At 38.6% G+C, this 27,554-nt stretch overlaps 1 protein-coding gene across 1 annotated transcript; it reads left to right on the top strand.

The window, feature by feature from the left end:
- The first annotated feature begins 4,979 nt into the window (after window positions 1–4,979).
- On the top strand, window positions 4,980–22,475 carry cbln1 (cerebellin 1 precursor). The gene is made up of 3 exons (XM_063004695.1): window positions 4,980–5,530; window positions 7,238–7,357; window positions 21,413–22,475. The coding sequence occupies exons 1-3, from the start codon at window positions 5,279–5,281 to the stop codon at window positions 21,608–21,610; spliced, it is 570 nt and encodes a 189-aa protein (XP_062860765.1). The 5' UTR covers window positions 4,980–5,278; the 3' UTR covers window positions 21,611–22,475.
- Window positions 22,476–27,554: the final 5,079 nt, after the last annotated feature.

The following is a 27,554-nucleotide window of genomic DNA, read 5'->3' as shown; positions in this document are numbered from 1 at the left end:
TTTGCCCTGTGATGGACTGGCAACCTGTCCAGGGTGTTTCCTATCTTTCGCCCAGTGAATTGCACCCACCCTGACCAGGATAAATCAGTGGTAAAACAGACACTGAATAAATGAATGAATGTTTTGCTGCTTCTGCTGATGTTTCTATAGAATATTAAAGACGGTCCAGTTTCGGTCTTTAACTAGATGCCTCTTACTCAGTCATCTCATTCATTAAATGTCACGTAAGAGAGTGCGCTGGTGCAGAATGAACGCAGTCAGAGCTGCAGGAGCGCAGGCTTCCTTCCGTGGGCCAAAACACATTTTAAATACGTTCTGAGATGCCAGACTGATTCCGTCATCTTGTACAAACTGCAAGTAAACAATAGCGTGTGTTGCTTAAGCTGTGTAGACAGCGCTATAGCAGCATGCCAGTCTTGATTCAGAAAAGAGCTGCTCTGTTTATAAGACAGGACAGGTGTGCCCGGGGGGTTATAATACACTCTGCCAACTATACTTCTCTGTGCGGGTCCTGTTGCAAGTATATGCTAATCCACTCTTCTGGCTTTTAGAAGATTGACTGAAGGAGAATAATACAATATAATTACAATATAAAAACAAAGCAGAGAACTCTTTAAAAATACTTTGCCAGAGTGTATTTACAAGCCGTTTGCTTGGTTTAGCTTCTTTGGACATGTAAATAAGTAGACAAGACCCAAACTAAATATAATAATAAAGACCTGGGTTTGATTCTTACCTCCCATGCCCATTTCTCTAAGTTGTGAAGCAGGACCCTGCAACTGCTAGGATAAAGTGGTTCATAAATGAATGGACAGATGGACGGATGGACGGACAGACAGACAGACAGACAGATAGATAGATAGATAGATGAAGCTGTGTAGGCCTAGTCATAGTGCAATTAAAACCACTTGCTTGGTTCAGATTTTTGATATGAGTAAGTGATGCAGTACCCACTGCAACCTTAGCCAGGATAAAGTGGTTTATAAATAAATTAATAGACAGATAGACAGATAGACAGACAGACAGATCTATAGATAGAACCACTTGCTTAGTTTAGCTTTGGACATGTTAATAAGTAGACAGGACTCAAACTAAGTAATAATTATTATAACACTGCTACTGGAGACCTGGATTTGATCCTCCCCTTTCCACACCCTGTTTCTCTTATTTGTACATTTGTCTACCCCTGGTGTGTACATAAGTAAGTGATGCAGGACTCACTGCAACCTTAGCCTGAATAAAGTATTTATTCATAGTATTTAAGTATTTCATAATTAAATAAATAAATGGATAAATGGATAGATAGATACAGTTGTTTAGACATAGTTATAGTGCATTTACAAACCACTTGCTTGGTTTAGCTTCTTTGGACATGTGAAAAATATGGTTTTAAGGGCAAACAATGCCATTTTTAATGCACTGGTACAACAACAAAGGAAGAAAGAATAATTATTCCTAAAACAATTTATGAGAAACAGACGAGAGAAAACTGGACCTATTATGAGTCTGCATCATGCAGAGAGAAAAATGATCTCCCAAGAGTTAGTGTGGTGGCAAAAGCTATGAGGTGCGTAATTTATCTGTAAAAAATACACCTCAGAAATACAGTTCTCACATTGCTTTACTCTAAGTGATATATTTTTTAATTAATTCTGTTGAAGATTTTCAAGCTATTGCCAAACAGAAATGTTTAAAAAATACTATTCTTTAATAATCATTATTATTCATGTATTTTGTTTTACATTTAAGCAGTCTATTTCAAGTATATATGTACATTTTAATAGTAAATATATGTTTTATGACTTAGATTAGCCTACTATACTAAACACTACAGTACAGTTACTGGGGTCATGCCTGTTGAAACCCTATACTCGCGAGAATTAATATATGAACCCAACCAAGTCAGAACATTATTAAAAAATAATAATAAAAGAGAGATATGACAAGTAAAGGGGTGGTTATTGTGAATACAAACCAAAGTATGGATAGAAAAGGGATAGAATCAGAGAACAACCAAGTTCACAAAAAATGAATAAAGTGAGGAAAAGATACAAACTAGATACAAACTGGGAGCAGCTTTAAAAGGAGTGGGGCAGCCACACCACCTACTGGTGCAGCCCGTGGCCAGTGTGGATCCATACGTGGGGCCTGCTCATAAGAGGGCTGTCACACTGCTTACATCAGCACCTACATCATTTGAATAATAAATGTGATTAAAGTTTTTTAATAGGTAATAAAACAATGAAATTTTACAATTGGTGTCAGGGGATGTCACAATTTGGATAGTGATGGTGGTGGTGGTGTGGGAGAATTAAAGTAAAAATACCCCCCAAAATACCCCAATATTGGCATTGCTGGACTGTCTGTAGTTGTGCTTTTTGTATACTTGCTCTGTCTTATTTATTTGCACTGATTCTCAATAAACCCAACAATAAGTATGAATTGTTTTCTTTTTTATTACCCCTTTTTGTTTAACTGTTTAACACAGCAATGTACACTGACTAAGCATAACATTATGACCACTGACATGTGAAGAGAATAACACTGATTATCTCTTCATCACAGCACCTGTAAGTAGGTGGAGTATATTAGGCAGCAAGTGAACATTGTATCCTCAGAGTTGATGTGTTAGAGACGACTGGGTCGGAGCATCTCTAAAACTGCAGCTCTTGTCGGGTGTTCCCGGTCTGCAGTGGTCAGTATGTATTAAAAGTGGTCCAAGGAAGGAACAGTGATAAACCGGCGACAGGGTCATGGGTGGCCAAGGCTCATTGATGCACATGGGAGGAGGGAGGGCTGGCCCGTGTGGGCTACTGTAGCTCTGTAGCTCATATTAGTGAAGAAGTTAATGCTGGTTCTGATAGAAAGGTGTCAGAATACACAGTGCATCACAGCTGCAGGGCTGTTTTGGTAGCAAAAGGGGGACAAACACAATAGTAGGAAGGTGGTCATAATGTTATGACTGATCGGTGTAGTTTGTAATGACTAACTAACTCATTAATTAATTACATTATAGTGGTTAAATACATCAAGTAAACACTGCTGGGTTGAAATGCTGAGTTGGTCCATTTTGGAACTAGTTCTGGTTTATTCCCAACAGAAGAAAAAAACCCACAACTCTTCCTTCAGATTACTTACATTTGTCACTAATTCTATTTACGTCTTAATTATGCACATATTAAAATTAAGTACAATTATTGCAACTTATATTTAAGTAAAAAATAAATAGCACTGTCGCCTTACAGCAAGAAGGTCCTGGGTTCGATCCCCATGTGGGGCAGTCCGGGTCGTTTCTGTGTGGAGTTTGCATGTTCTCTGGTTTACTCCCACAATCCAAAGACATGCAAGTGGTACAACACACACTGAACACCAGAGTTGGGATCTCGAATACATCGTATCGAATCAATGTTGTTGTTCAGATAGGGGTGGGATATTAAAAAGCCTCTCATAACTAATGCAATTATGTCCTCTGCTGGCTGATTGATGGTGCCTGCACAGAGATGGGAAAAGAGCACTGTCAGGGTGTGTCTCTCCATACACAGTGCTGAAACGCATTGCACTCGTCAAAGTGTAGGTGACAAAATGCATACGACTGCTGCCCACGTGTGGGTTAGCTTCGTTCTCCTCAATCAGAGTGGGGATCGGCATTGGTGGAGAGGAAGCATCACTTGACTGATTGACTGATACACATAACTTATGTATAATCTACCTCACCATTATTTACTCAGTACCATGTACTAACCAACACTTGTCTCTAGTCTTGTCTTCCTTTATTTATTTTAAGCATTCTCATATTATTGTAATGTTGTCTACCTGCACTGTACTGTACTGTCTTGCACTTTTTTGTTCTATGTTGCACCTTGGACCTGGAGGAACGTTGTTTCGTTTCAATATGTACTCGTATATAGCTGAAATGACAATAAACCTCTCTTGACTCTTGACTTGACTCTTGGCTTGGCACAATTGAGCAATTGGACTAAAAAAAGGAGAAAATGGGGAGAAAATGCATAAACAAAATACAAAAAAAGACATGCAAGTGAGGTGAATTGGAGACACTAAATTGTCCATGACTGTGTTTGATATAACCTTGTGAACTGATGAACCATGTGTAATGAGTAACTACGTTTTACTGTCATGAATGTAACCAAAAGTGTAAAACATGATGTTAAAATCCTAATAAACAAGCAAACAAGTAAAAAATAAAAATCTGTACAATATAAATGAATCCAATGAAGAAAAATTTAAATGGCAAAATTAGACAATTTTGCCATACTGAGAACAGAATTAAAAATTTGTCCTTGTCCCCCTTTAAATCATTAATCCTTTATGATTTAAATGTAAGGGGTGTTTTTTATCCAAGAGGTTTTAGTTGTTCTTCCTGAGGAAAACGTTGGTTTTAGTTCAATGTTCCGAAACCTTGTTATATAGTACCTTTACCATGCATACAATGGTATCATGGTTCCTTTGGCCCCAGTTTAATAATAAGCTGTTGAGTAAAATTAAGCAAGGTTAAAAGGTTAAACTGTTGAGGCGAGGGATATTCCTTGACCATAGTTCTAGTTCATGGTGCCACCCATTAGATAGATATGCTGTAGCTAGACTAAGACTGTAAGATTCCTTTAAGATAATCCACGAACCATAAAGACTTGATCAGCTACCCCGGCGCACTGGTACTAATCCATTAGAATGACCTCCGTGCGCACAGTGGCGCGTTATGTCAAAGGCGCGCCCCTATTTTTAAAGGAGACGACCATCACCCCCCTAATAATCAGGCAAGCCCACCTGTAAGAGCTCTGTGCAAAAAGGGGTGACAACTTGCATCGCATCATTGCAGGGAAAGGCGGTCCGTGTATCGCGATTGGTAGATTGGAGACGCGCTGGTGCGCCGGTGGGGAGCGAAGTGGAGGGGCGGGAGCGCAGCGTTCACAAGCTTTTGTGTTTCACTTCCAATATCTCAGGCATCAATAATTGAGAGCAGACGGAGCCCTGCGCTATGTGTTCAGACGAGGGCCTCGGAACGTTCCCCTCCGCCTATCCGAATCTGGAATAAGTCTGAAGGAAAAGAGGATCTGGGGGAAAAAAATCTCACCCGATAATCTAAACCAACCAAAAAAGTGGATTTGGACATCACAAGTGAACGTGTTTATTGAAAGAAAGCTTGGAGACAACTGTGCTGTTATAAAACTATACAAGCAACTCAGACAGAAGGCTGAAATAAGCGCAGATCTCTGTTTCTTGGTAAGGATACGGTGCGCAGGTGCAGGCTGAAGTTGCAGTCATGTTGACGTTTGTGCTGGGCGCACTGGCGTTACTTTGCCTCGCCAGCGCGCAAAACGAGACGGAACCCATCGTGCTGGAGGGGAAATGTCTGGTGGTGTGCGACTCAAACCCAACTTCGGATCCCACCGGCACTGCGCTGGGGATCTCGGTGCGCTCCGGCAGCGCCAAAGTCGCATTTTCAGCGGTGAGAAACACCAACCATGAGCCGTCGGAGATGAGCAATCGGACCATGGTCATCTACTTCGATCAGGTACATTTGCAAAGGAATAATATTGTGCCTGTTAGGCGTGGGGATGGTTAATAAGTTATTGTATTGTATTTGTCTTTTGTCAATGTGTGTGTATTCCCACCATTTATATGAGAATTTGTACTTCTTTATAAGTCAATAAAGGATGCTCTAGGATCAGCAAAACTGCAGTGAATGTTAATGCACAGAAATAAGTGTACATTATAGTAAATCAAGTCTTTTCCTTTACAAAATAGTCGTCTCACTGACATGTACTTGCAAAATACAGGGTATACAGGGTGCGGCATGACTTTATATTACAGAACAAACCACTTATATAAAAGTGTGCAAAATATTTCAACATGTTTATGTCAAGATATGAACTAAAAATAGTATATAATAATAATTAGCAAATATTTACCTTCTATTATTTACAATTCTAACAAGTACATGTGACAGAATTAAGGTTTTATTATTATTAAAAGAGTTAAAATGTAAGTGTTTAAATGTGTAGAAAGCAGGTGGTGATGGTTGTACTAATATTTTATTACACATTATGTAAAATTACAATTAAATCTGTATAATTTATACTTTTTTTATATAACTTTAGGCTATGCAAGTGTATTTGTGAATCCATACATTAAAACTTAATGAGCTTAATGAATTAAAGCTTAAAGTTATAAAAAAATATATGTATAAATTATACAGATATAATTGTAATTTTACATAATGTATAATAAAATATTAGTACAACCATCACCACCTGCTTTCTACACATTTGAACACTTACGACTTTTTTAATAATAATAAAACCTTAATTCTTTCATGTGTATTCACCTGCTGCCGATTGTCAAAATATTGTAGTACTCATCCTACATGCTGTGCACTCTACTGTTATTTTTTGTAAATAATCCACACGCTGCTAACTTACATTATCTGTATATCACTGTATACTGCCATATATTGTGTACCTCTGCTTATATGTACATACATAGGTCACTGAATACTGTACATACATACATGCACACATCCATACATTTGTTCTATATATTGCCTGTATATAGTCTTATAGTTTGTATATTTTTGTGTTTAATGTTTAATGTATACATTGCTTGTATACTGTATTTATACTAGAGAGATATCATCAGCCGTAACCAAATTCCTTGTATGTATCCACAAACTTGGCCAATAAATCTGATTCTGATTCTGATAACAGTTTAATGTTTTGTGTGTGAATTTAAGTTCAAGTAAAGAAAGTGCATATATCATAATGATTATTAATGGAAGGTAATGGTTAAAAGTACATTTAATATTTATAAACAGTGAACTGTTGAAGCTTTGAGTAATCATACAAATGCAAAAGCTGTATAATTATATAATAATTTATATAACATATATTTAATAAAAATTTTAATCAAATTACAACATGCAAGGTCAAACACTCAAATATTATGGCTACAGTGTGTTCATTGATCCATGAATATGTGATAATTTCTAATTTCTGTAAAACCCCATGTGCCATATCTTTAGACATTTACATTACCAGATCAGTCACAAATCCTTCTTTAGGTAAAGACAAACAAGGATGTTTAAATGCCCTGTCACCTATAATTATAACCATAATAATACACTAATTCTGTATTAATGAGCTCGTATAATCATTGTAAGTGCATGACTGTAATAATCAGATTCATATGAGACTCATCTATGTGTGATGTTTCCCTTCTGCAGGTCTTGGTGAATGTCGGGAAAAGTTTTGATGAGGAGAGAAGCAATTTCTTTGCACCACGAAAAGGGATTTACAGTTTTAATTTCCATGTTGTGAAGGTTTATAACCGTCAGACCATCCAGGTGAGTGTTCTTCTTTCTTTGTATGTATTTAGGTGCCTGGGTTTATGTCAATTTCTATTTTTCCAAATGTAGATAAAAACTTTATTATATATATAAAAAGCAACTAAGATTGTCTTAAATGTGAGGGTGTGAATTTGTGTGTATGTGTGTGTATGTGTGTGTTTGCCCTGTGATGGACTGGCGACCTGTCTGGAGTGTTTCATGCCTTTCGCTTAATTAATCAGACCCACCACAAACCTAAACAGGATAAAGCAGACGATGAATGTATAAATAAACTAAAATTCATTACATTTTTTATTTTCGTGAACTGCTTTATGCTGGTCAGGGTCCCGCCGGGTCTGGTTCTCCGGGAGAACACTGGGCGCAAGGCAGGAATACTTCTGTGCCACCAGAGCAAAATACTGGCATCTACATGATAGACATGATTGCCAGTTCTCATCAGGGTTGTGTGTGTGTGTATGTGTGTGTGTGCGATGAATTGGCTCCCTGTTTGGGTTATTTCCTCCTCACGTCCAGTGTTTCTGAACCAGACCAGGCACAACCCTAACCTAACCAGGATTAAGCATTTGATGTAAATGAGTTGAGAAATTAGCTGTACCCCTGACTGCACAGGACTCTTTTCAACTCTGTTCACCAGCTTTTTTTAAACAGATCGACCTTTAGGAAGTCACAGTTACTTCAGGTTACAGAACAAAGCCTGTAAAAGCGTCTGCAAAAGGCAATGAGTGTAAAAATAATGTAAAGAAATACCATGGCATTTCTGTAAGAAAACATAGTTCATCTATTGTGTCTCAAAATAATAGGAAGGACCCATACTGATACCCGTACTGATAAGATCTGTGGCGCGTTGAGCTTTAAGGTGATGTGATTGGTACCCAGCAGGAAAAGTGCTTTTAGTTAGAGACAAAAAATGAACAATATTAGACAACTCAGTCTAAGTATAAGCATATAAATTAATGACATAATATTATAGTAGATTATTGACTTATTATTTGGACTTACTAGGGATGTTTTGTTCACGTTTCTTGTATAGTATCTAAATTAAAACAGTCCACGATGGATTGTTCATATGTCCAGTCATCCAAATCCAATACAATATAAACTAAAAGCTTTTAACCATGTGTAGTTCTTATATACACAATGCAATCATTTGGGATTTATTACGTCTCTGCCTGGCAGCAGATTAAACCCTGAACAGCAACTAACCCCCCACAACTCTACTCAGCATCCTTTTCAAATACATATATGCATATTTTTGACATTGGTCTAATTCTCATTTTTATTTGAGTCTTTTTTTAATCTCTGTGTGTTTGGATCCTAATAGTGATTCAATTAACTGAGTAGTGAAAAGGGCGCATGGTGCGAACAGCTCCAAAATGCACAATATAAAAAGCTATACTAAAATAGGTTTTAAAAATGCTTTAAATGCTTTAAAAGTCGTTTTAGGTATTTTTTGCAATAGTAAATGCCTTAGTTTATTTTATTTATTTTTTTTTTTATTGCATTTAATAAAATGTTTTTTTACTTAAAAAAAAATCATGAAATCAGCGTAACTAAATGTGCATTTAGAATTTCTTAGTTTTTGGTATGGTCATATTTATAATAGATTAAAAATAGCTGCAAATATATTGACTTAAATGTGCATTTAATTAATAGAGAGATGTCTAAGCAATGGGAAAAATAAAACACAGAAATCTGACCCTTTGTATAAATAACCTGTCAATTTCAGTACTTTCAGCATTTTTTTTCACTTTTAATTATTTGTTTCCTAATAAAAAATGGATTCAATTATTAAATTTGAGAAAAGGCAAAATACAAGCATGATTACTAACGGGCTCAGATCAGAGCCCGACCTCAACCCCAATAAACACATTTGAAATGAATGAAATTGTTAATTGGAGGCTGTTATTAGTGCAGGATGGAAGGGGTGACTGGGCAACATGCACACACACGCATAGACAAACAAACACGTACACACAATGATAATTACTTAATCTTTAAATTGATAATCACAAATTAATAAAATGGGGAAAAATGATTATAAAAAGACTGACTTAACAAATGTGTTTTCTTTGCTTTAACTAAGCTGAAAGGAGTTACTAAATGAGTATAATAAACAACGTTAGGGTGAGAATTTCTGAAACAGGACAATTTGGCAAATTTTAATAGCATAAAAGCCATTTGTTTAATGATTTATTTAAAAAAAAATGCAGTAAAACTGGACCAGTGATGTAACTGTCTGTCTCATGGATTGCGCAGACTTAACTCCAATGAATAAATACACTGATCAGCCATAACATTAAAACAACCTCCTTGTTTCTACACTCACTGTCCATTTTATCAGCTCCACTTACCATATAGAAGCACTTTGTAGCTCTACAATTACTGACTGTAGTCCATCTATTTCTCTGCATGCTTTGTTAGCCCCCTTTCATGCAGTTCTTCATTGGCCAGGACCAATGGTGGTGGATCATTCTCAGCACTGCACTGACACTGACATGGTGGTGGTGTCTTGAGTGAATAAGACACAGCGATGCTGATGGAGTTTTAAAACACCTCACTGTCACTGCTGGACTGAGAATAGTCCACCAACCAAAAACATCAAGCCAACAGCGTCCCGTGAGCAGCGTCCTGTGACCACTGATGAAGGTAAAATGGACAGTGAGTGTAGAAACCAGAAGGTGGTTTTAATGTAATGGCTGATCGGTATATGTTTTCTGCTTGTTTCTGGCCCGACTAGTCCAGTTTAATTAAAATAAATGGTTCTCAGGATTACAAAGACAATTATGCCAAAGCTCTGTATTACACAACCCTGTCTGCTAAAATAAAAAAACAATCAATGTGAATGCTTCCTTTTAAAAAGATGCCAACAAGCAGTTAATGCATTGGTTAGCTAGATCCAGAGGTTTTTTTTGCATGGGGTGCATCAAAATGACTGGAATGATCCACGTCCCAGTGTAGCTTTTAGGTCTATTTAGCTATTAGTACAATCCAAGCTTTATCGAAACGGAAGGGCAAGTAAAGCTCAGCGGTTAGGGTACTGGACTGGTAGACTGAAGATCAAGACTGGTTTAAGCCCCACCGATGCCCGGTTGCCTTTGTTGTGTCTTTAAATTGTATTTGGTCGCAATTGTAAGTCACTGTGGATAAAGCAGTTGCCTAGAGTTTGACAACAGTAATTATGTTACTGTTTTCTCTTTACAATTCATCCTGGTCAGATCTGTGACGGGTCCAGCGACAAGCAGAAAGACTGGACGCGTCACACACTCCCACATTCAGTTAACCGAAGACGCCTAAATATGTGCATCTGCATTGCAGATAAACTGCACACCTGGGGTCATGTGTATCCAAGTGCGTCTAGGATTGATTACATGCATTTCTGATTAAAATCTGATTTTTTATTTATAAATTTGGTAAAAGGAATTATAAAACGTAAAAAAAGAGAGGACACCGGTAGCGCTGCGTTTCGTGTTGATTGGAGACGATACGAAAACACGGCTAAACAGAAACAGCTTGTTGTTTAGCTGATTTGTGCTGTAATTTCATACAAATCATGTTCTAAAAAATTTGTTAACTTAAACCTTTACTTAACTGACAAAATCATTTTTATTAACAAAATAGATAACTAGATACTAGTCTCCCACTGCTGGGGGCCCTGATCACATCCGAGAAGGGTATATTTCCCTCCTACGTGTTCCCAGTCCACCGACCCCTTTTTATTTGCTCATACTTTGGTGCACTAATCCCCACATTTTTCCACTTCTGTACAGGAGCCTTGGGCTAGTAATCAGGTTTCTTACACAGAGTTGAAGACCCCACCCCCTTTCTTAGTCTTTTACCATCCACTGTCAATTGTGCCTGCTAGGGGGCGCTCAGCCAACCGGTAGCAGAGCTGAGATTCAAACCTGGAGAGTTCAGAATCCCAGCGCTGGTGTGCTAGCAGAATATACTACTGTGCCACAGCTTTTTATCTGCTGTATTTTTTTATAGGACATTGTAGCCTAGCAGTTAAAGTGCAAGACTAGTAAGCAGTGAGGTTGCTGGTTCAAACCCCATCACTGCCAGGTTGCCATTGTTGGCCCCTTGAGCAAGGCCCTAAACCCTCAATTGCTTAGATTGTATACTGTAAGTGTTGGATAAAAGCATCTGCTAAATGCCAAAAATGTAAATGTAAATCATTCCACATCAAATACTCAATCTGTGCAAATAAAGATGGATCATAGCCCATTATGTTCTCCCAATGTTCACGAAATAATTGTCAATCAGTTCAAAAAGAACATTTATGTCTTTAATCATCTTCCAAAGTTTAAGGGAATCTGGAGAAATCTAAGCATGTGTAGGGCAAAGCCAGAAACCACTGTTGAATCTGTAACCTTCGAGTCCTTAGATGACATTGCATGAGAAACCGTCATGGTACTTTATTAAATTTAGCCACATGAGCTCAGGATTACTTCAGAAAAACAATGTCACTTAACACAATCCATCACTAAGAAATGTAACGTGGAACACTATCATACAAAGAGAAAGCCGTACATCAACTCCATGCAGTGACTCAGCAGAGGTCTCTGGGCCAATGCTCATCTAAGATAAAATGTGCTGTGGTCAGTTGAGTCCATTTAATCATCTGTGTTTAGTTAGGCCATGTTCAGTGTAACAACAGATTCATGTTCTTGGCTGACAAGAGTGGAACCGACCTCTCAGAACTGCTGCTTAATGGATGATTTTTAAACTTTATTGCTGTTTGTAAAGTGGCTAAATTAGCTGTCTGGCACCAACAACAGTACTAGAATTGTGCTGCTGCTTTGTGATGGCTAACTGGATAATTACGTGGGTATGAAAGTGTAAAGGTGTTTCTAATAAAGAGGACTGTGAGTGTATACTGGTGTTTGGAGTACACAAATCCACAAAGATGAATTAGTTCATCTGGACACAAGTTTGGTGTAGATATATGTTTCATCACTCATCCGAGTGACTTCTTCAGTCTGAGCTGGTGGTGAATAACTCCAACCGTATATGCAGTGGATTTGCTTAACGACAGACACCGGCCTATTTCATAACACACACACACACACACACACACACACACACGCTTTCATCCTGTTCTTCAATGGTCAGGACCCCCACAGGACCACCACAGAGCAGATATCATTTAGGTGGTGGATCATTCTCAGCACTGCAGTGACACTGACATAGTGGTGGTGTGTTAGTGTGTTGTTTTGGTATGATTGAATTAGACACAGCAGCGCTGCTGGAGTTTTCAAATACCGTGTCCACTCACTGTCCACTCTATTAGACACTCCTCCCTAGTTGGTCCACCTTGTAGATGTAAAGTCAGAGACGATCGCTCATCTATTGCTGCTGTTTGAGTTGGTCATCTTCTAGACCTTCATCAGTGGTCAAATGACGCTGTCCAAGGGCACTGTTGGCTGGATATTTGTGGTTGGTGGACTATTCTCAGTCCAGCAGTGACACTGAGGTGTTTAAAAATTCCAGCAGTGCTGCTGTGTCTTATCCACTTATACCAGCACAACACACACTAACACACCACCACCATGTCAGTGTTACTGCAGTGCTGAGAATGGTTCACCACCCAAATAATACCTGCTCTGTGGTGGTCCTGTGGAGGTCCTGACCATTGAAGAACAGCATGAAAGGGGGCTAACAAAATGGACAGGTAGTGTAGAAACAAGGAGGTGGTTTTAATGTTATGGCTGATCAGTGTATATATATACTGTATATATATATATATATATATAATCACGGCAAAGACTATAAATGTGAGTAGCGGTCATGGTCTCTGTCCCTTTGCCGATAGTATTTCAGCCTGTATTATTAACTGCTTAGTTATAATAATGCTGAAGACCAAATCACCCCGTTTTTATCCATATTCTCTCTCTAATTGGGCATTAATAAAGTGACATGGATGGATCTGACACCCTGCTTCAACCACGTCTACATTCGTTCTGCCATGTAATTGCCACTGATGGGAACAATGCATGAGTGCATGTCTTTTTGCCAACAGGGATTACAATTACTGAGGCTGAAAGTTTAAGACAGTCCATTTGTCTTTGAAGTGAACAAGTCATTTAGAAACACTGTCTGTTCTGTACTTGTATTTTAAAATAGCTGTTATTGTAGACGATGTTCCGTCACGGCTTTTGTCCATTATCAAATCTACAGACGTTTGATTGGTTGCCTGTCTCTCCGATCTGTTTTGTTATGCATTTAATCACTTCCAGCTTAGCATAACTTCACCTGCTTGTCTCAGACGGCTTCCTCTCTGAAGACATTTAACATCTGGAAAAACTTAATTAGTTTATTTTAAATTAGTTTAAAAGTGGGTGAAAACAAAGTCTTGCCTGGACACCTACACAGACAACAGACGATTGGCTCCTTATGGATTCCTTATAACTGCTGCAATTACGACCTCAATAGTGCCTGCACAAAGACGGGGGATAATGGAGATCAGTGCGTGACTCTCCGAGCGTGATACTGAGCCTCATTGGCTACTGCACATGTGTCGGAGGGGGCATTTGTTAGTACGCAACAGTAGAAAGGAAGCAAAATGCAGTTGGGGAATTTGGATATGACTAGATTGGGAGGAAAATAAGGGGGAAAAAAGGCTTTTAATATAGTCAACACATCCTTAAGTCGGAGCTCTAAATGGCAATGGTAGTTAAATGTACTGTACTGAACTGTACTGCACACAGTTTTCTTAATGTTCTTAAGCGTTTATGCCTGTCATAATTATCATAAAAAGTGTGAAATTGTATCTAGCAATAAGGGGAACAAAGCAGTAATAACAAATGTGCTATTGTTAGAAGATCATTACTTGAATCCTTAACAAAGTTAGTGTTTTTTTGCACTCCCCCATATTTCTCCAAATCTAATTATCACCAATTCCCCTTTTGCAATTCCCTTGCTGCTTGTACCATCCTCGCGCTTAGGGGATGAGATCTGACACTCATGCCCCCTCAGACTAGGTGTAGGCGCACAGTCGCCTACGAAATCACACGGCATTTTCTCCCTTTTTTCCCAATTTAGCATAGCCAATTAGTCTTCCACTGTTAGGGACCCTGGTCGCGTCGAGGAAGGTATATTACCGTAAGATACTAACCAGGGTCCTTACACAGCGCTGAAGACCCCGCCCCCTTTTTAGTCCGGTCTTTTCTGACTTAACAGACTAGTGGCCGATATTGACCGCTGCAGGCACTGCCAGTTGTGCCTGCTAGGGGGCGCCCAGCCAACCAGTAGTAGAGCTGAGATTTGAACTTTGGCTTGCTCATCAGTGGGTTTTGGTCTTGGAATATTTAAAGTTGCTTTGAGACAGTGTAAAAATAAATTTGACTTGACGTGAAATCTTTTTACCTGCCAATTGTAAGTGTTTTAACCACACTTAGTTCTTACAGGTGTGCACAATCAATAATATAAAATTCAAACTTTGTGGCAACAATTTGTGTTTACAGTTCTGTTTTGACTAGGTCGGTCGTTTCTTTATTTTAGTTGTGAGAATTTAATAGGGGTTAGTCAAAATCGGTATCAAAGTGATTATAATGGGTCTGTCTGAAAACTTAGTGAGCTGCCTTGCTGCCTACTGCCTACCTAGGCAGAGAGGATTCTAATAAGACATCAAACTCATAAGGCAGATTATTTAGACGCATTACTTATCTATTACGTCACCATAGTTTTTACTTACTAAGCTAACACAGTTAGGCTCAGACCATTCAAACCAATTGGCTGAGGAGGCACAACCCGCTAGCACGCCAGCTAACATCTCCCTCTGTGTACCGAAACAGTTAAATTGTCACTGACAAGCCCAAATTTGATTTATTAATTTATCCTCATCCATCCACCATATTTGTAATTTTTTGTGAGAAAAGTTGTGCCGCACAGAATGCTGGAATTGCTTTCACTGCTAAAAAAGCCTTAGATGCTCCCTCGTTATTCAGTCTGATTATTACTTAGAATTAAGGCACCTCCGTAGGCAGCATTGTAAGGTATCTAAGAATTTAGACAGCCTTCTTCTCTGGAGCAAGTAGGATGACGTAAAATGTGTCTATGTAGAGAGCTCACTACGTTTTCCAGACAGACCCATTATTATATTATTATGTCTTCCCTATAGGTGTTCAGGCTTCTTAATGGCTTGTTCATTGTTCCGCTAATTCAAATGTGTCAAACTTAAGGCCCGCGGGCCAAATCCAGCCCGCCATGTCATTTTATGTGGCGAGAGCTTAAAAGACATATGATTGTCTTAAAATCGTACATAAACTGCATCTCCCACAATGCATGCCGATTTTGTGAGCCGGAAAGTGACCGCATCCTGCCACTAGATAGCAGTGTTTCTACATCAGTGTTTAACTGAGGCAGATTTCCAACAAGTGATGTTGAGAAATATTTACAAATAATCCCAAAATGTACAAGAAGAAGGAAGGTCATTTCATCAAAGATGGGAAAGTAAATACAAGTTTGTGCTTCAAGAGGAGAAACCGGTACGTCTCTTGTGTTATGAGGCCATGTCTGTGGTAAAGGAGTACAATATAAATGTAGATATACATTATAAATATACAGGATAAATTTGGCATTTTAAAACCAAACACAGAATTTAGCCTCCAAGAAAAACAACAAATAGTCCAAGACTTGAAAGGCAGAGAGCAATCACAGCAGGATACGTTACAACTGCCCTTTGAGGGCCACCATAATGCAGATGTGGCCCTCGGTGAAAATGAGTTTGACACCCCTGGTCTAATCGGATCTCATTGCTCTTCATCCTCTTCCTCTATTACCATAACTCTTTCAAGCATAATTGTCTTTTCCAAAGAACTGGTTGTGTCCAGATTAGGTTATATTAAGTTTGTCAACATTCCTTATCAAAATAATACACAATAAAATATTACTATCACACTAAGCTTTTAATGTTGTAAATGTATACTTTACATTTACCCAACAATGTGCTGCCCTGTGTGTGTTAATGCAGTAAATGTCTGCATTATTTTTTGTTGAATCTGTATCTTTAGATGTAAAGCACATCATGGACCTGGCTTGTAACCTACTCACTCTCTATTACTTTTAGCAGGTGGAAGTTTGTTTTAGCATTGTAATGAATTTCAGAAATAAACTGGCTTAATTAGTGGGTTGGAAATGAAACTAACTTCCAATAAATTGGAAGAGAAACTGCTGAAAAGCCAAAGACAATCCACCATCCCTGACATAGCCAGTCATGTCTGTAGGGATGCCTGGCCAGCCAATAGCACTGCTAAGATTCAAACCCTGATTTTAGCACGGGTTGGCTAGTGTAATAGACCGTTGTGCCACTTGAGCATCCTCCAACAAAACAAAAAATGGGGAGTACACTCAGCTCTGATTTGTTGGCAGCCTTGGTAAAGATGGAAAACTAATATTTATGAATAAATTGCTTTCAGGGGGCAAATAGCTTTCAGGGGGCAATTATTTACAGATAAACTCCATATGTACCCTCAGGTCCTGTTGTTGTAGTGTGTTGTCTGAGTGTTGTGGTTATACAGATACTTGTTTGTATAATGTGAATCTCTGTAGTGTGTACTATAACTTTTGACTTTTGATTTATGTAACTTGCTACTGAGGCCTTAATTTATGTCTGTCTGTCTGTCTGTCTGTCTGTCTGTCTGTCTGTCTGTCTGTCTGTCTGTCTGTCTGTCCGTCTGTCCGTCCGTCCGTCCGTCTGTCCGTCCGTCCGTCCGTCCATCCATCCATCTATCTACACTTTCGACATTTAGCAGATGCTTTTTATCCAAAGTGACTTACAGTACTGTGACAGTATACTGTCTAAGCAACTGAGGGTTAAGAGCCTTGCTCAAGGGCCCAACAGTGGCAACCTGGCAGTGGTGGGGTTTGAACCAGCAACCTTTCAGGTCCAGTACCTTAACCTTTAGGCTACAACATTCACACCCCTCAAAATAAGCATTGTGGAATTTTCCTTTGCCAATTTGACAGCGCTAAATCATTTAATAATAGAAGTTAATAATATAAAAGGTAATGATTGATACGATTGGAGAATACAGAGCAAGGAATCTTGGAGCAATATTGTCATCAAAACACTCTTGTGAACTGTTCTCTTTAGCTCACTACAAAGCTCACTACATTAGGTGTATAATAACGTTAATGTCAGAGGTCTAGGGTGGCAATTTTATGGTTAAACTATTTTATGTGTGGATTTAGACATATATTTTAGATTACTGTCTTACTGGAAGACGCAATCACACCTACGTTTTAGCTTTTTGTAATGCTAAGTTTTCAGTACATGACTTTCACAATGGTCAGATCTCTGTACACAACTTGATCTTTAGTAATCGGGAGTCTTTTAAATCGCTGTGGTTTTCACACTACACGACTGATCGTTCACACAGTACACAATCTATCACCATGAGGAATCACAGACGAGTCTGTCCGGTCTCCCAAACTACATTTTGTCACAAAAACACAAGTTACAAGAGGTATAATGAGATCATTCATAAGCATTCACAATTATTCCAAAAATGGTCGTCAGCAAGAAGCGAGCGATCCAAGTTGTTTGTGCATTAATGTAGTGAAACAGCAAGAAGGAAAAAGAGAAGAATCTGGGTGAATAGCAGTCAGCAGGTATCATCGGTTTTGCAGAGAGAGAGTTGAAGATAAATAAATGCTTTTGCAATGCAACGTTGGTATTATGGTTTGGCATGGACGATAAGTCACAAATACTGTAAAGCCTGTGTGCATGGCAATGTATTCTGATAGAAACTATATATTTTGCTCCTCCCCCTTATTTCCCTTTATTCTGTATCTTGCGCTCTCATTGGCTTTAGCTTGACACTGCACTCACTGCCAATTATAACCTGATCGCAACACTTTTCACACTATAGAACTTTGAGTAAGTATAAATTTGGCATTTTGACACCAAACACATAATTTAAGATTGCAGACATCACAGCATAATGCAGATGTGGCCCTCTGTAAAAATGAGTTTGACACCCCTGAGATAGATGGATACAATTAGGGAAATAATAAATGAGCCATTAAGAAGACTAAGGACCCAATCAGAGGACAGGATATTATGGATAAACTCTGTCCAGACACTCACCAGGAGTCAAAATCGACTTGACAGCAATTAATAATATGGTAACTTATTAATATAACCAGAAAATATATATTTATGTGTAAATAAACTTAACTAATAAGCTACTTGTTAGAAAATACAATTTTGAGATACAGTGGTACCTTGAAACTCAATGTCCACTGGTTCTGGGAGTGCTGTTGAGTTTAAAAGGCATTGAGTTTCAAGGTATTTTTTCCCCATAAGGATGTATGGGAAACCTGTTAATGCGTTCCATGGTCCTAAGGAACTGCATATATTTTAGGCAAATGTTAAAAAATTGGGTTGTTTTTGACACTTATACACTGAAAATAACACAAATATGATATAAAAACACTGAAATAATAAGCTGATTCTTACAATTTCTCAGAACATCGAGCTGTAACACAAGTTTAAAAGTGAAACAGTGAGGAAAATCCAGCTAAACACAGATAAGTGTGGACGCTTTCAAAGTGAATTTGACGGCTATTCCACACAAATGCAGTTTTGTTTCATATTTGCACTTTGATGACGTCTTACTGCACCGCTCAAGCCGAGTACTGAACAAAGCGACTGTTCATTGTTAATTTGAAATTAAAAAATTGAGAACATTGAGTTTAAGGGAAAAGTTGAGTTTAAGGGTACAAATTTGTCTACGAAAGGCGTCTAGAGTTTAGAGGACGTTGAGTTACAAGGTATCATTGTATTTGCATTAAAATAATTAACTTTTGCCTAATTTCCCTTGGTTTTACATTCTCTAGCATCATGAAGGACCCTCTGGTAGACTTGTATTGTTTAAAGCCTCTATATATTTTCAGTGACTGGCTTAGCAATTCAAGCACTGCAACTTTCTTTTTAGCCAGCTATTTTGGTTTTATGTTTGCTGTTGTCTTGTTAAAACATCCAGATTTATGGAGATGACCAGGTTGCAGTTCACTGCTTATCATTTGCTGCGTTACTGCTTTTGTAGGGCCATTCCACAGGCTTTATTCTTCCCTTACTTAAGATTAACAACAAGCTTTTAGATTAATACGGTGTGGCTTACCTGTCCAGGGAAGATTTGAGTTTGAATGAACTTTCATGTGCAGATTAGCACACCTATTGTATTGAGATGGTTGTTATGTGTTTTCCATTAAAGTGTACTTTAAGAACCTTCTTAATATCTGCCACTAGTTTTTGCCACAGAAATTTTCCCAACTAATGGCATCATTGTTTATAATTAAAGAAAGTGCAATTTTCTGTTTGAGAGTGTAAAATAATCGTTTTATCCATCTTTACGAAGCATACCAACGTTTTTGAAGCCAATTGTAAATAAAATGGCAGACGGTAAAGGCAAAGATGAAATGATCTCATGATTGACAGAATATTGTGTCATTGTGCTTTACTGTGCTCTAGAGAAACAAAATAAGCGTCCCAGGTTATAAACATTTTATATACATCGATCAGACATAACATTATGACCACCTTTCTAATATTGTGTTGGTCTTCCTTTTGCTGCCAAAACAGCCCTGTAACTGAGATGCACTGTGTATTCTGACACCTTTATATCAGAACCAGCATTAATTTCTTCAGCAATTTGAGCTACAGTAGCTTGTCTGTTGGATTGGACCATGTGCATCAATAAGCCTTGGCCGCCCATGACCCTGTCGCCAGTTTACCACTGTTCCTTCTTTGAATCAATTTTAGTAGATGGGTCATTCCTAGGATAGACCTTAAAACTTTTTAAAAAGGAAACACTGTTTTTATTTGTTTTTCATATATTATTATAAAAAGGACATGTTATACTTTTCCAAACTAATACTGGTCAAGCTAAATTACACATGAACCTCATATATACTGTGACGTCCAGCCTGTTACGTATTAGGTCGTAACAGGGTGGACCATAACAGGGTGGACATTCTGACATAAAATTAGCCATTAGCTAGTGAGCAAAACCATGCTAGCATGAAAGTGAATTCAGACAAAGAATTTTCTGCTTTTTAGTGTGATAATTGTTAAAATGATCAAATCGTATTGCTTTTTCTCATATATTCCGTAACAGGGTGGACATGTTATGGTTGACCATATGACTTTTAGGATAAAATGTGGAAAAAACAACATTAAAATGAGGAGTTTAATGAGCCACACATATTCCACAGTTGTTTTTCCTCCAAAAAGATCATGTGAGCTCCAGGAAATGATGTCACTATGCAAAACAGCTTTTCATTTTAAGAGACAGTAGTAAGAAATAACAGGGTGGACAGCAACTTAAGGGACGTGTGAAAAACCCTTATAATCAGCAATAAAATGAAACTCATAAAGAAAAAAAATCCAAGCTTTAGAGGGACTTAAGCAAACCTTTTAAACAGTATTTAAAGACTGAGATATTTTCATGATTAAACTTCATTTATCCATCACTAAATCAGAATGTACAGCACTGGGGACATGGTAAAACCTCTGGTATCTAAGAGATAAAAACAGTATGTATACAGTCATTTTATTGTGGGGGGGAGTAGAAAACATTGTGTTTAGTATTTGAAAGTGTTAATTATTTCAGTAAGATGTTTAGAAAATTGTATTGTTTAAAATTTACTTAATACATCGATCAGTACTGGGGACACAAAAGGCACCGAATTGTAGGAATGACCCAAATACTGACCACTGCAGAAACACCCCACAAGTGCTGCAGTTTTGGAGATGCTCCGACCCAGTCGTCTAGCCATCACAATTTAACCCTTGTTAAACTCGCCCATTTGTTCCTGCTTCTAACGCATCAGCTTTGAGGATAAAATGTTCATTTGCTGCCTAATATATCCCACCCACTAACAGGTGCCGTGATGAAGAGATATTCAGTCTGATTCACTTCACCTGTCAGTGGTCATAGTGTTATGCCTGGTCAATGTATAATATATATTATAAATGAAAATTAAACATTAGAAGATGTTGTGAATAGATCTGTCTAACCTTCTATATAACCTGTGTACTTGTTGTAGGTGAGCCTCATGCACAACGGCTGGCCGGTGATCTCTGCGTTCGCCGGAGACCAGGACGTGACGCGCGAGGCCGCCAGCAATGGCGTCCTGATCCAAATGGAAAAAGGCGATCGAGCCTACCTCAAGCTGGAGCGGGGTAACCTCATGGGCGGTTGGAAGTACTCCACTTTCTCTGGATTCCTGGTCTTCCCGCTGTAGATGAAAGGCTTGCCACGTAGAGACTATTGCTCTTTAGCTCACTGGCTCGGGGGGCTGCGGCGAAAGAGTAAAAAAGTGAGAATGAATGAGAGAGTGTGGAGGATGTGTGTAAGCGATAAATAAGGAATTCATACGGCTAACTCTTCGACATGCTCGCAATGCTGCTTGATTACAGCTCTGGACAGCCAAAACTTTTTTATTAGCCCTATGATTACAATAATTGAGAATTAATAACAAAGTTATAAAGGCTGTTTCCCTTGTTTTCATACACATTTCATTGGGAATTTCCTCATCCCATCTTTAAAACACACTTTTCTTTTAACACGCCTACTTTTCTTCATACTCTTCATCCTTCATCATCAAATTCTAATGTAATATTAAATTGTACAAACAGATGTCAAATGCTGTACCCTCCAGTCCTTATGGGTATTTTCACTCTCACCTTATGTCATTACTCTTCTTATAAGAGGACACATCTTAGTCTGTCATGCTGAGTCTCCATAAGAAGAATCTTGCTGTATACTGGATATATACAGATATATAAAAACCTTAAATTTCTATATGATATACTCTAACTGAATCTGGTTGACTATCTGTATTTCCGTATTTCAGTGTTAATAATAGTGATCGTGTGTGTGGATCATAAGGCTGCTGCCCAGCTACCGATGCTTCTTGTTTTCGTTCTAGTCGGAAATGTGGCTACACTTAAGCTATATCAGAAATACTAAATAGTAATTTTATTATTATTGACTGTAAGATATATGTGAATATCAAGCAAAGGAAATCCTTTCTTTAATTTACTGAATTATTTAATGATTGTTTTTTATTTGCTTTGATCCAATAAAACTTAAATGGTCATTTCTAATTTTCTTAATTTGATTCTAAGCCTTAAAATGTGATAAAGATGTTGATGGATTAGTGTTACTAGTTTGAAAATTGTTCTACAATTACTGACTGTAGTCTATCTGTTTCACTGCATGCTTTGTTAGCCCTCTTTCATGCTGTTCTTCAATGGTCAGGACCCCCACAGGACCACTACAGAGCAGGTATTATTTAGGTGGTGGATCATTCTCAGCACTGCAGTGACACTGACATGGTGGTGGTGTGTTAGTGTGTGTTGTGCTGGTATGAGTGGATAAGACACAGCACTGCTGATGGAGTTTTTAAACACCTCACTGTCCATGCTGGACTGAGAATAGTCCACCAACCAAAAATATCCAGCCAACAGCACTCTGTGGGCAGCGTCCTGTGACCACTGATGAAGGTCTAGAAGATGACCAACTCAAACAGCAGCAATAGATGAGCGACCGTCTCTGACTTTACATCTACAAGGTGGACCAACTAGGTAGGAGTGTCTAATAGAGTGGACAGTGAGTGGACACGGTATTTAAAAACTCCAGCAGCACTGATGTGTCTGATCCACTCACAACAGCACAACACACACTAACACACCACCACCATGTCAGTGTCACTGCAGTGCTGAGAATGATCCACCACCTAAATAATACCTGCTCTGTAGTGGTCCTGGAAGAGTCCTGACCATTAAAGAACTATGTGAAAGCAGGCTAACAAAGTATGCAGAGAAATAGATGGACTACAGTCAGTCAATTGTAGAACTACAAAGTGCTTTTATATGGTAAGTGGAGCTGATAAAATAGACAGTGAGTGTAGAAATAGGGAGGCTTCTACACAATGCTGCAAAAAAGACATTGTGGACATATGCACTAAATATTGTGTAACATAAGGGTTGATGTTGAAGATAAGATAAGATAAGATTCCTTTATTGATCCCCATGGGGGAAATTCGAGTGTTACAGCAGCTCCAGTACAGTTTAAGTACAGTAAATAGAGTAAATAAAATAGAGTAGAATAAAATAAAAAATAAGGAAATTATAGAAAAAATTAGCTATGCTATGCAATTACTATTATACAACAGTATGGTAATTACATCAATATAACAAAAACACTTTATATACTATATGTACATACAGTGGGGCCAAAAAGTATTTAGTCAGCCACTGATTGTGCAAGTTCTCCTACTTAGAAAGATGAGAGAGGTCTGTAATTTTCATCATAGGTACACTTCAACTATGAGAGACAAAATGAGAAAAAAAAAATCCAGGAAATCACATTGTTGGATTTTTAAAGAATTTATTTGTAAATTATGGTGGAAAATAAGTATTTGGTCAATAACAAAAGTTCAACTCAATACTTTGTAACATAACCCTTGTTGGCAATGACAGAGGTCAAACGTTTCCTGTAAGTCTTCACCAGGTTTGCACACACTGTAGCTGGTATTTTGGCCCATTCCTCCATGCAGATCTCCTCTAGAGCAGTGATGTTTTGGGGCTGTCGCTGGGCAACACGGACTTTCAACTCCCTCCTCAAATTTTCTATGGGGTTGAGGTCTGGAGACTGGCTAGGCCACTCCAGGACCTTGAAATGCTTTTTACGGAGCCACTCCTTCGTTTCCCGAGCGGTGTGTTTGGGATCATTGTCATGCTGGAAGACCCAGCCACGTTGCATCTTCAATGCTCTCACTGATGGAAGGAGGTTTTGGCTTAAAATCTCACGATACATGGCCCCGTTCATTCTTCCCTTAACACGGATCAGTCGTCCTGTCCCCTTTGCAGAAAAACAGCCCTAAAGCATGATGTTTCCACCCCCATGCTTCACAGTAGGTATGGTGTTCTTGGGATGCAACTCAGCATTCTTCTTCCTCCAAACACGACGAGAAAAGTTCCATTTTGGTTTCATCTGACCACATGATATTCTCCCAATCCTCTTCTGGATCATCCATATGCTCTCTGGCAAACTTCAGACGGGCCTGGACATGTACTTGCTTAAACAGGGGGACACGCCTGGCACTGCAGGATTTGAGTCCCTCTCGGCATAGTGTGTTACTGATGGTAGCCTTTGTTACTTTGGTCCCAGCCTTCTGTAGGTCATTCATCAGGTCCCTCCGTGTAGTTCTGGGATTTTTGCTCACCGTTCTCATGATCATTTTGACCCCACGGGATGAGATCTTGCGTGGGGCCTCAGATCGAGGGAGATTATCAATGGTCTTGTATGTCTTCCATTTTCTTACAATTGCTCCCACAGTTGATTTATTCACACCAACCTGCTTGCCTATTGTAGATTCACTCTTCCCAGCCTGGTGCAGGTCTACAATTTTCTTCCTGGTGTCCTTCGACATCTCTTTGGTCTTGGCCATGGTTGAGTTTGGAGTCTGACTGTTTGAGGCTGTGGACAGGTGTCTTTTATACAGATAACGAGGTCAAACAGGTGCCATTAATACAGGTAACGAGTGGAGGACAGAAGAGCTTCTTAAAGAAGAAGTTACAGGTCTGTGAGAGCCAGAAATCTTGCTTGTTTGTGGGTGACCAAATACTTATTTTCCACCATAATTTACAAATAAATTCTTTAAAAATCCTACAATGTGATTTCCTGGATTTTTTTTTCTCATTTTGTCTCTCATAGTTGAACAAAATATAGTTATATTATTATTACAATGCAAATGCTTACAGGCTACTTTAGGACTGTACCACTTAAGGAGTATCATAGTCCTTCCCCCACGGTAATTTATTGACTGTTTTGGTGCCACTGTGGCTGCCTGACTGGGTCAGGGCCCTTGAACCCTTGAACCCTTGACCCATTAATATACCCATCTGATTGGTCGGTGAGTCCACCCCCTCTCCCCCCTCCTTGTCTCTACCCCCCATGATCAAGATTCCACTTGGAAAAAAGTGTGAGGTGCCAAGATAATTAAGAGAGAAGGATTTATTTACAGAAGATGAGTGCATAAAGACAAGTGATATTTGGATGCATTTTCATGCAGTAAATCAATCGCAATCAAGATGTCAGTACAAGAGATTTATGTGACTCAAGTGTACCGGATCAGATTACTGAGTGACACAGATTAACCCGAGTACATAAAATGAACCGAATTTACCACCACTACTATTAACATCCAATCAGTGTCCAGCCCGATGTGGTATCATCAGGCTGACGCTACAAAGTTTGTTTTAAATTTATATTTCTGTCTGTGTGAGAGTTTTTAAATGACTCTTGGTTCTCTCTCTCTCTCTCTCTCTCTCTGTAGCAGGTGATAGATAGATAGCTTCTCCTCTTTCTCTGCTGCACTCAAGACTTTAATGAGCTCCTAGGGGGAAATTAGCACTTGCATAATAAGCAAGTCTAAATGTTTACACAGAAAAATCAACTTCCCTTAATCTTCTCGTCTGTTTTTCTGTCTTTCATTCGTAACCCCGTTACCCCTCGTTAACCTCCTCGCTCGCAACACTTTGTGGTTTGGGGCTACAGTTTTTTTTTTTTATTGTAATCCTTTAAAGAATGTTCTTTTTTTATCTCAATTTACTGACTACACGGTTCCAATTACTGTTCATGTCAATTGAACAAGGTTGGTCTCAATCTCCTTTTCTAATGCTACACTCTTTGTGTTTTATTCACGAGGTAGCTACCAATCTAGACAGCAATCCTGGGCTGCATTTTTATTAGATAACAATTGTACTATTTATCAAGCAGCTGCTCTATGAAATAATTTATTTTGGCCCAACCGTGATGGCAGAATAATAGGTTTTCTCATAATTCTGCTCAACATGGTATATAACATATATAACGTTATGTATTGTTACACTCAAAAAAGAGTGTTGGGTTGTTACACTTGAACAAGCATGGATGCAAATGTAAGTAAACTAATTTTTATTGTAGCTAGATACACTATATTGCCAAAAGTATTCACTCACCCATCCAAATCATTGAATTCAGGTGTTCCAATCACTTCCATGGCCACCAAGCACCTAGACATCAGACTGCTTCTACAAACATTTGTGAATGAATAGGTCGCTCTCAGGAGCTCAGTGAATTCCAGAATGATAGGATGCCACCTGTGGCAAAGCGTCGGATGCAGTGGTGTAAAGCACGCAGCCACTGGACTCTAGAGTGACGAATGACGCTTCTCCGTCTGGCAATCCGATGGATAAGTCTGGGTTTGGCGGTTGCCAGGAGAACGGTACTTGTCTGACTGCATTGTGCCAAGTGTAAAGTTTGGTTTATTTAAATTCCAATTCAATTCTTCAAAAAGGTGATGCTCATAGTAGATAATGACTGAAATGGGGGCTGCAACCCGAACCAAACACTACAGTAAAAATAGTGTCAAATTATTACAATCACAGTATAATAATGAAATAATTTACAGGGACACAGACATGTTTAGTTGTTTTTATTATAGTAAAATATGTTGTGTAATGCCTGAGCTTAGAAAAAATGAATTTCATCCAGCTTAAAACCATTTATGAGAATAGTCTTGAAAATAAACTGGACCCATAATGTTATTAAATCTGTATATTTAATGAGAATTTCAACTCCCAAAAAATCTGCATAAACTGGGAGGGCTATGGTTTGATAGACACAATAATGCCATTATTCTAGCTTTGGTAATTAAATATTTTAAAGAAAAATTGTTTTTCTTCAAACAAAGTGTCCACATGGATTTTTTCCATGTCTTTGAGCACCTTCACATCCTAAAATATGAAGAATTATCGATACCTTGTCCAAAGTGTATTTATGTAAATGGTGTTTTATAGGGCAGTTGTAGCCTAGTGGTTAAGGTACTGGTCCAGTAATCAGAAGGTTGCCGGTTCAAGTCTCACGACTGCCAGGTTACCACTGTTGGCCCCTTGAGCAAGGCCCTTAACCGTCACTTGCTTAGACTGTATACTTTCACAGTATTTGTCGCTTTGGATAAAAGCATCTGCTAAATGCTGTAAACGTAAATGTGTTGGACCCACCATGACCTTAAAGCAGTGTAAAATAATACCCCACTTTTTCCCCCAATTTTTCTCCCCTAATCTAGTCGTGTCCAATTACCCTGATTGCGTCCTCTATACTGATTCGACCCTTCACTGCTGACTGAGGACGCCTCT

Source organism: Trichomycterus rosablanca, chromosome 11, assembly GCF_030014385.1.
Source record: "Trichomycterus rosablanca isolate fTriRos1 chromosome 11, fTriRos1.hap1, whole genome shotgun sequence".
Taxonomy (NCBI): domain Eukaryota; kingdom Metazoa; phylum Chordata; class Actinopteri; order Siluriformes; family Trichomycteridae; genus Trichomycterus; species Trichomycterus rosablanca.
This window is presented reverse-complemented; position numbering and strand designations above follow the sequence as displayed.

Coding starts and splice junctions, on each gene's coding strand:
- cbln1 (XM_063004695.1), top strand. CDS start 5,279: ATGTTGACGTTTGTGCTGGGCGCACTGGCGTTACTTTGCCTCGCCAGC. Junction 5,531..7,237: donor TGGTCATCTACTTCGATCAG/GTACATTTGCAA, acceptor TCCCTTCTGCAG/GTCTTGGTGAATGTCGGGAA. Junction 7,358..21,412: donor ATAACCGTCAGACCATCCAG/GTGAGTGTTCTT, acceptor TACTTGTTGTAG/GTGAGCCTCATGCACAACGG.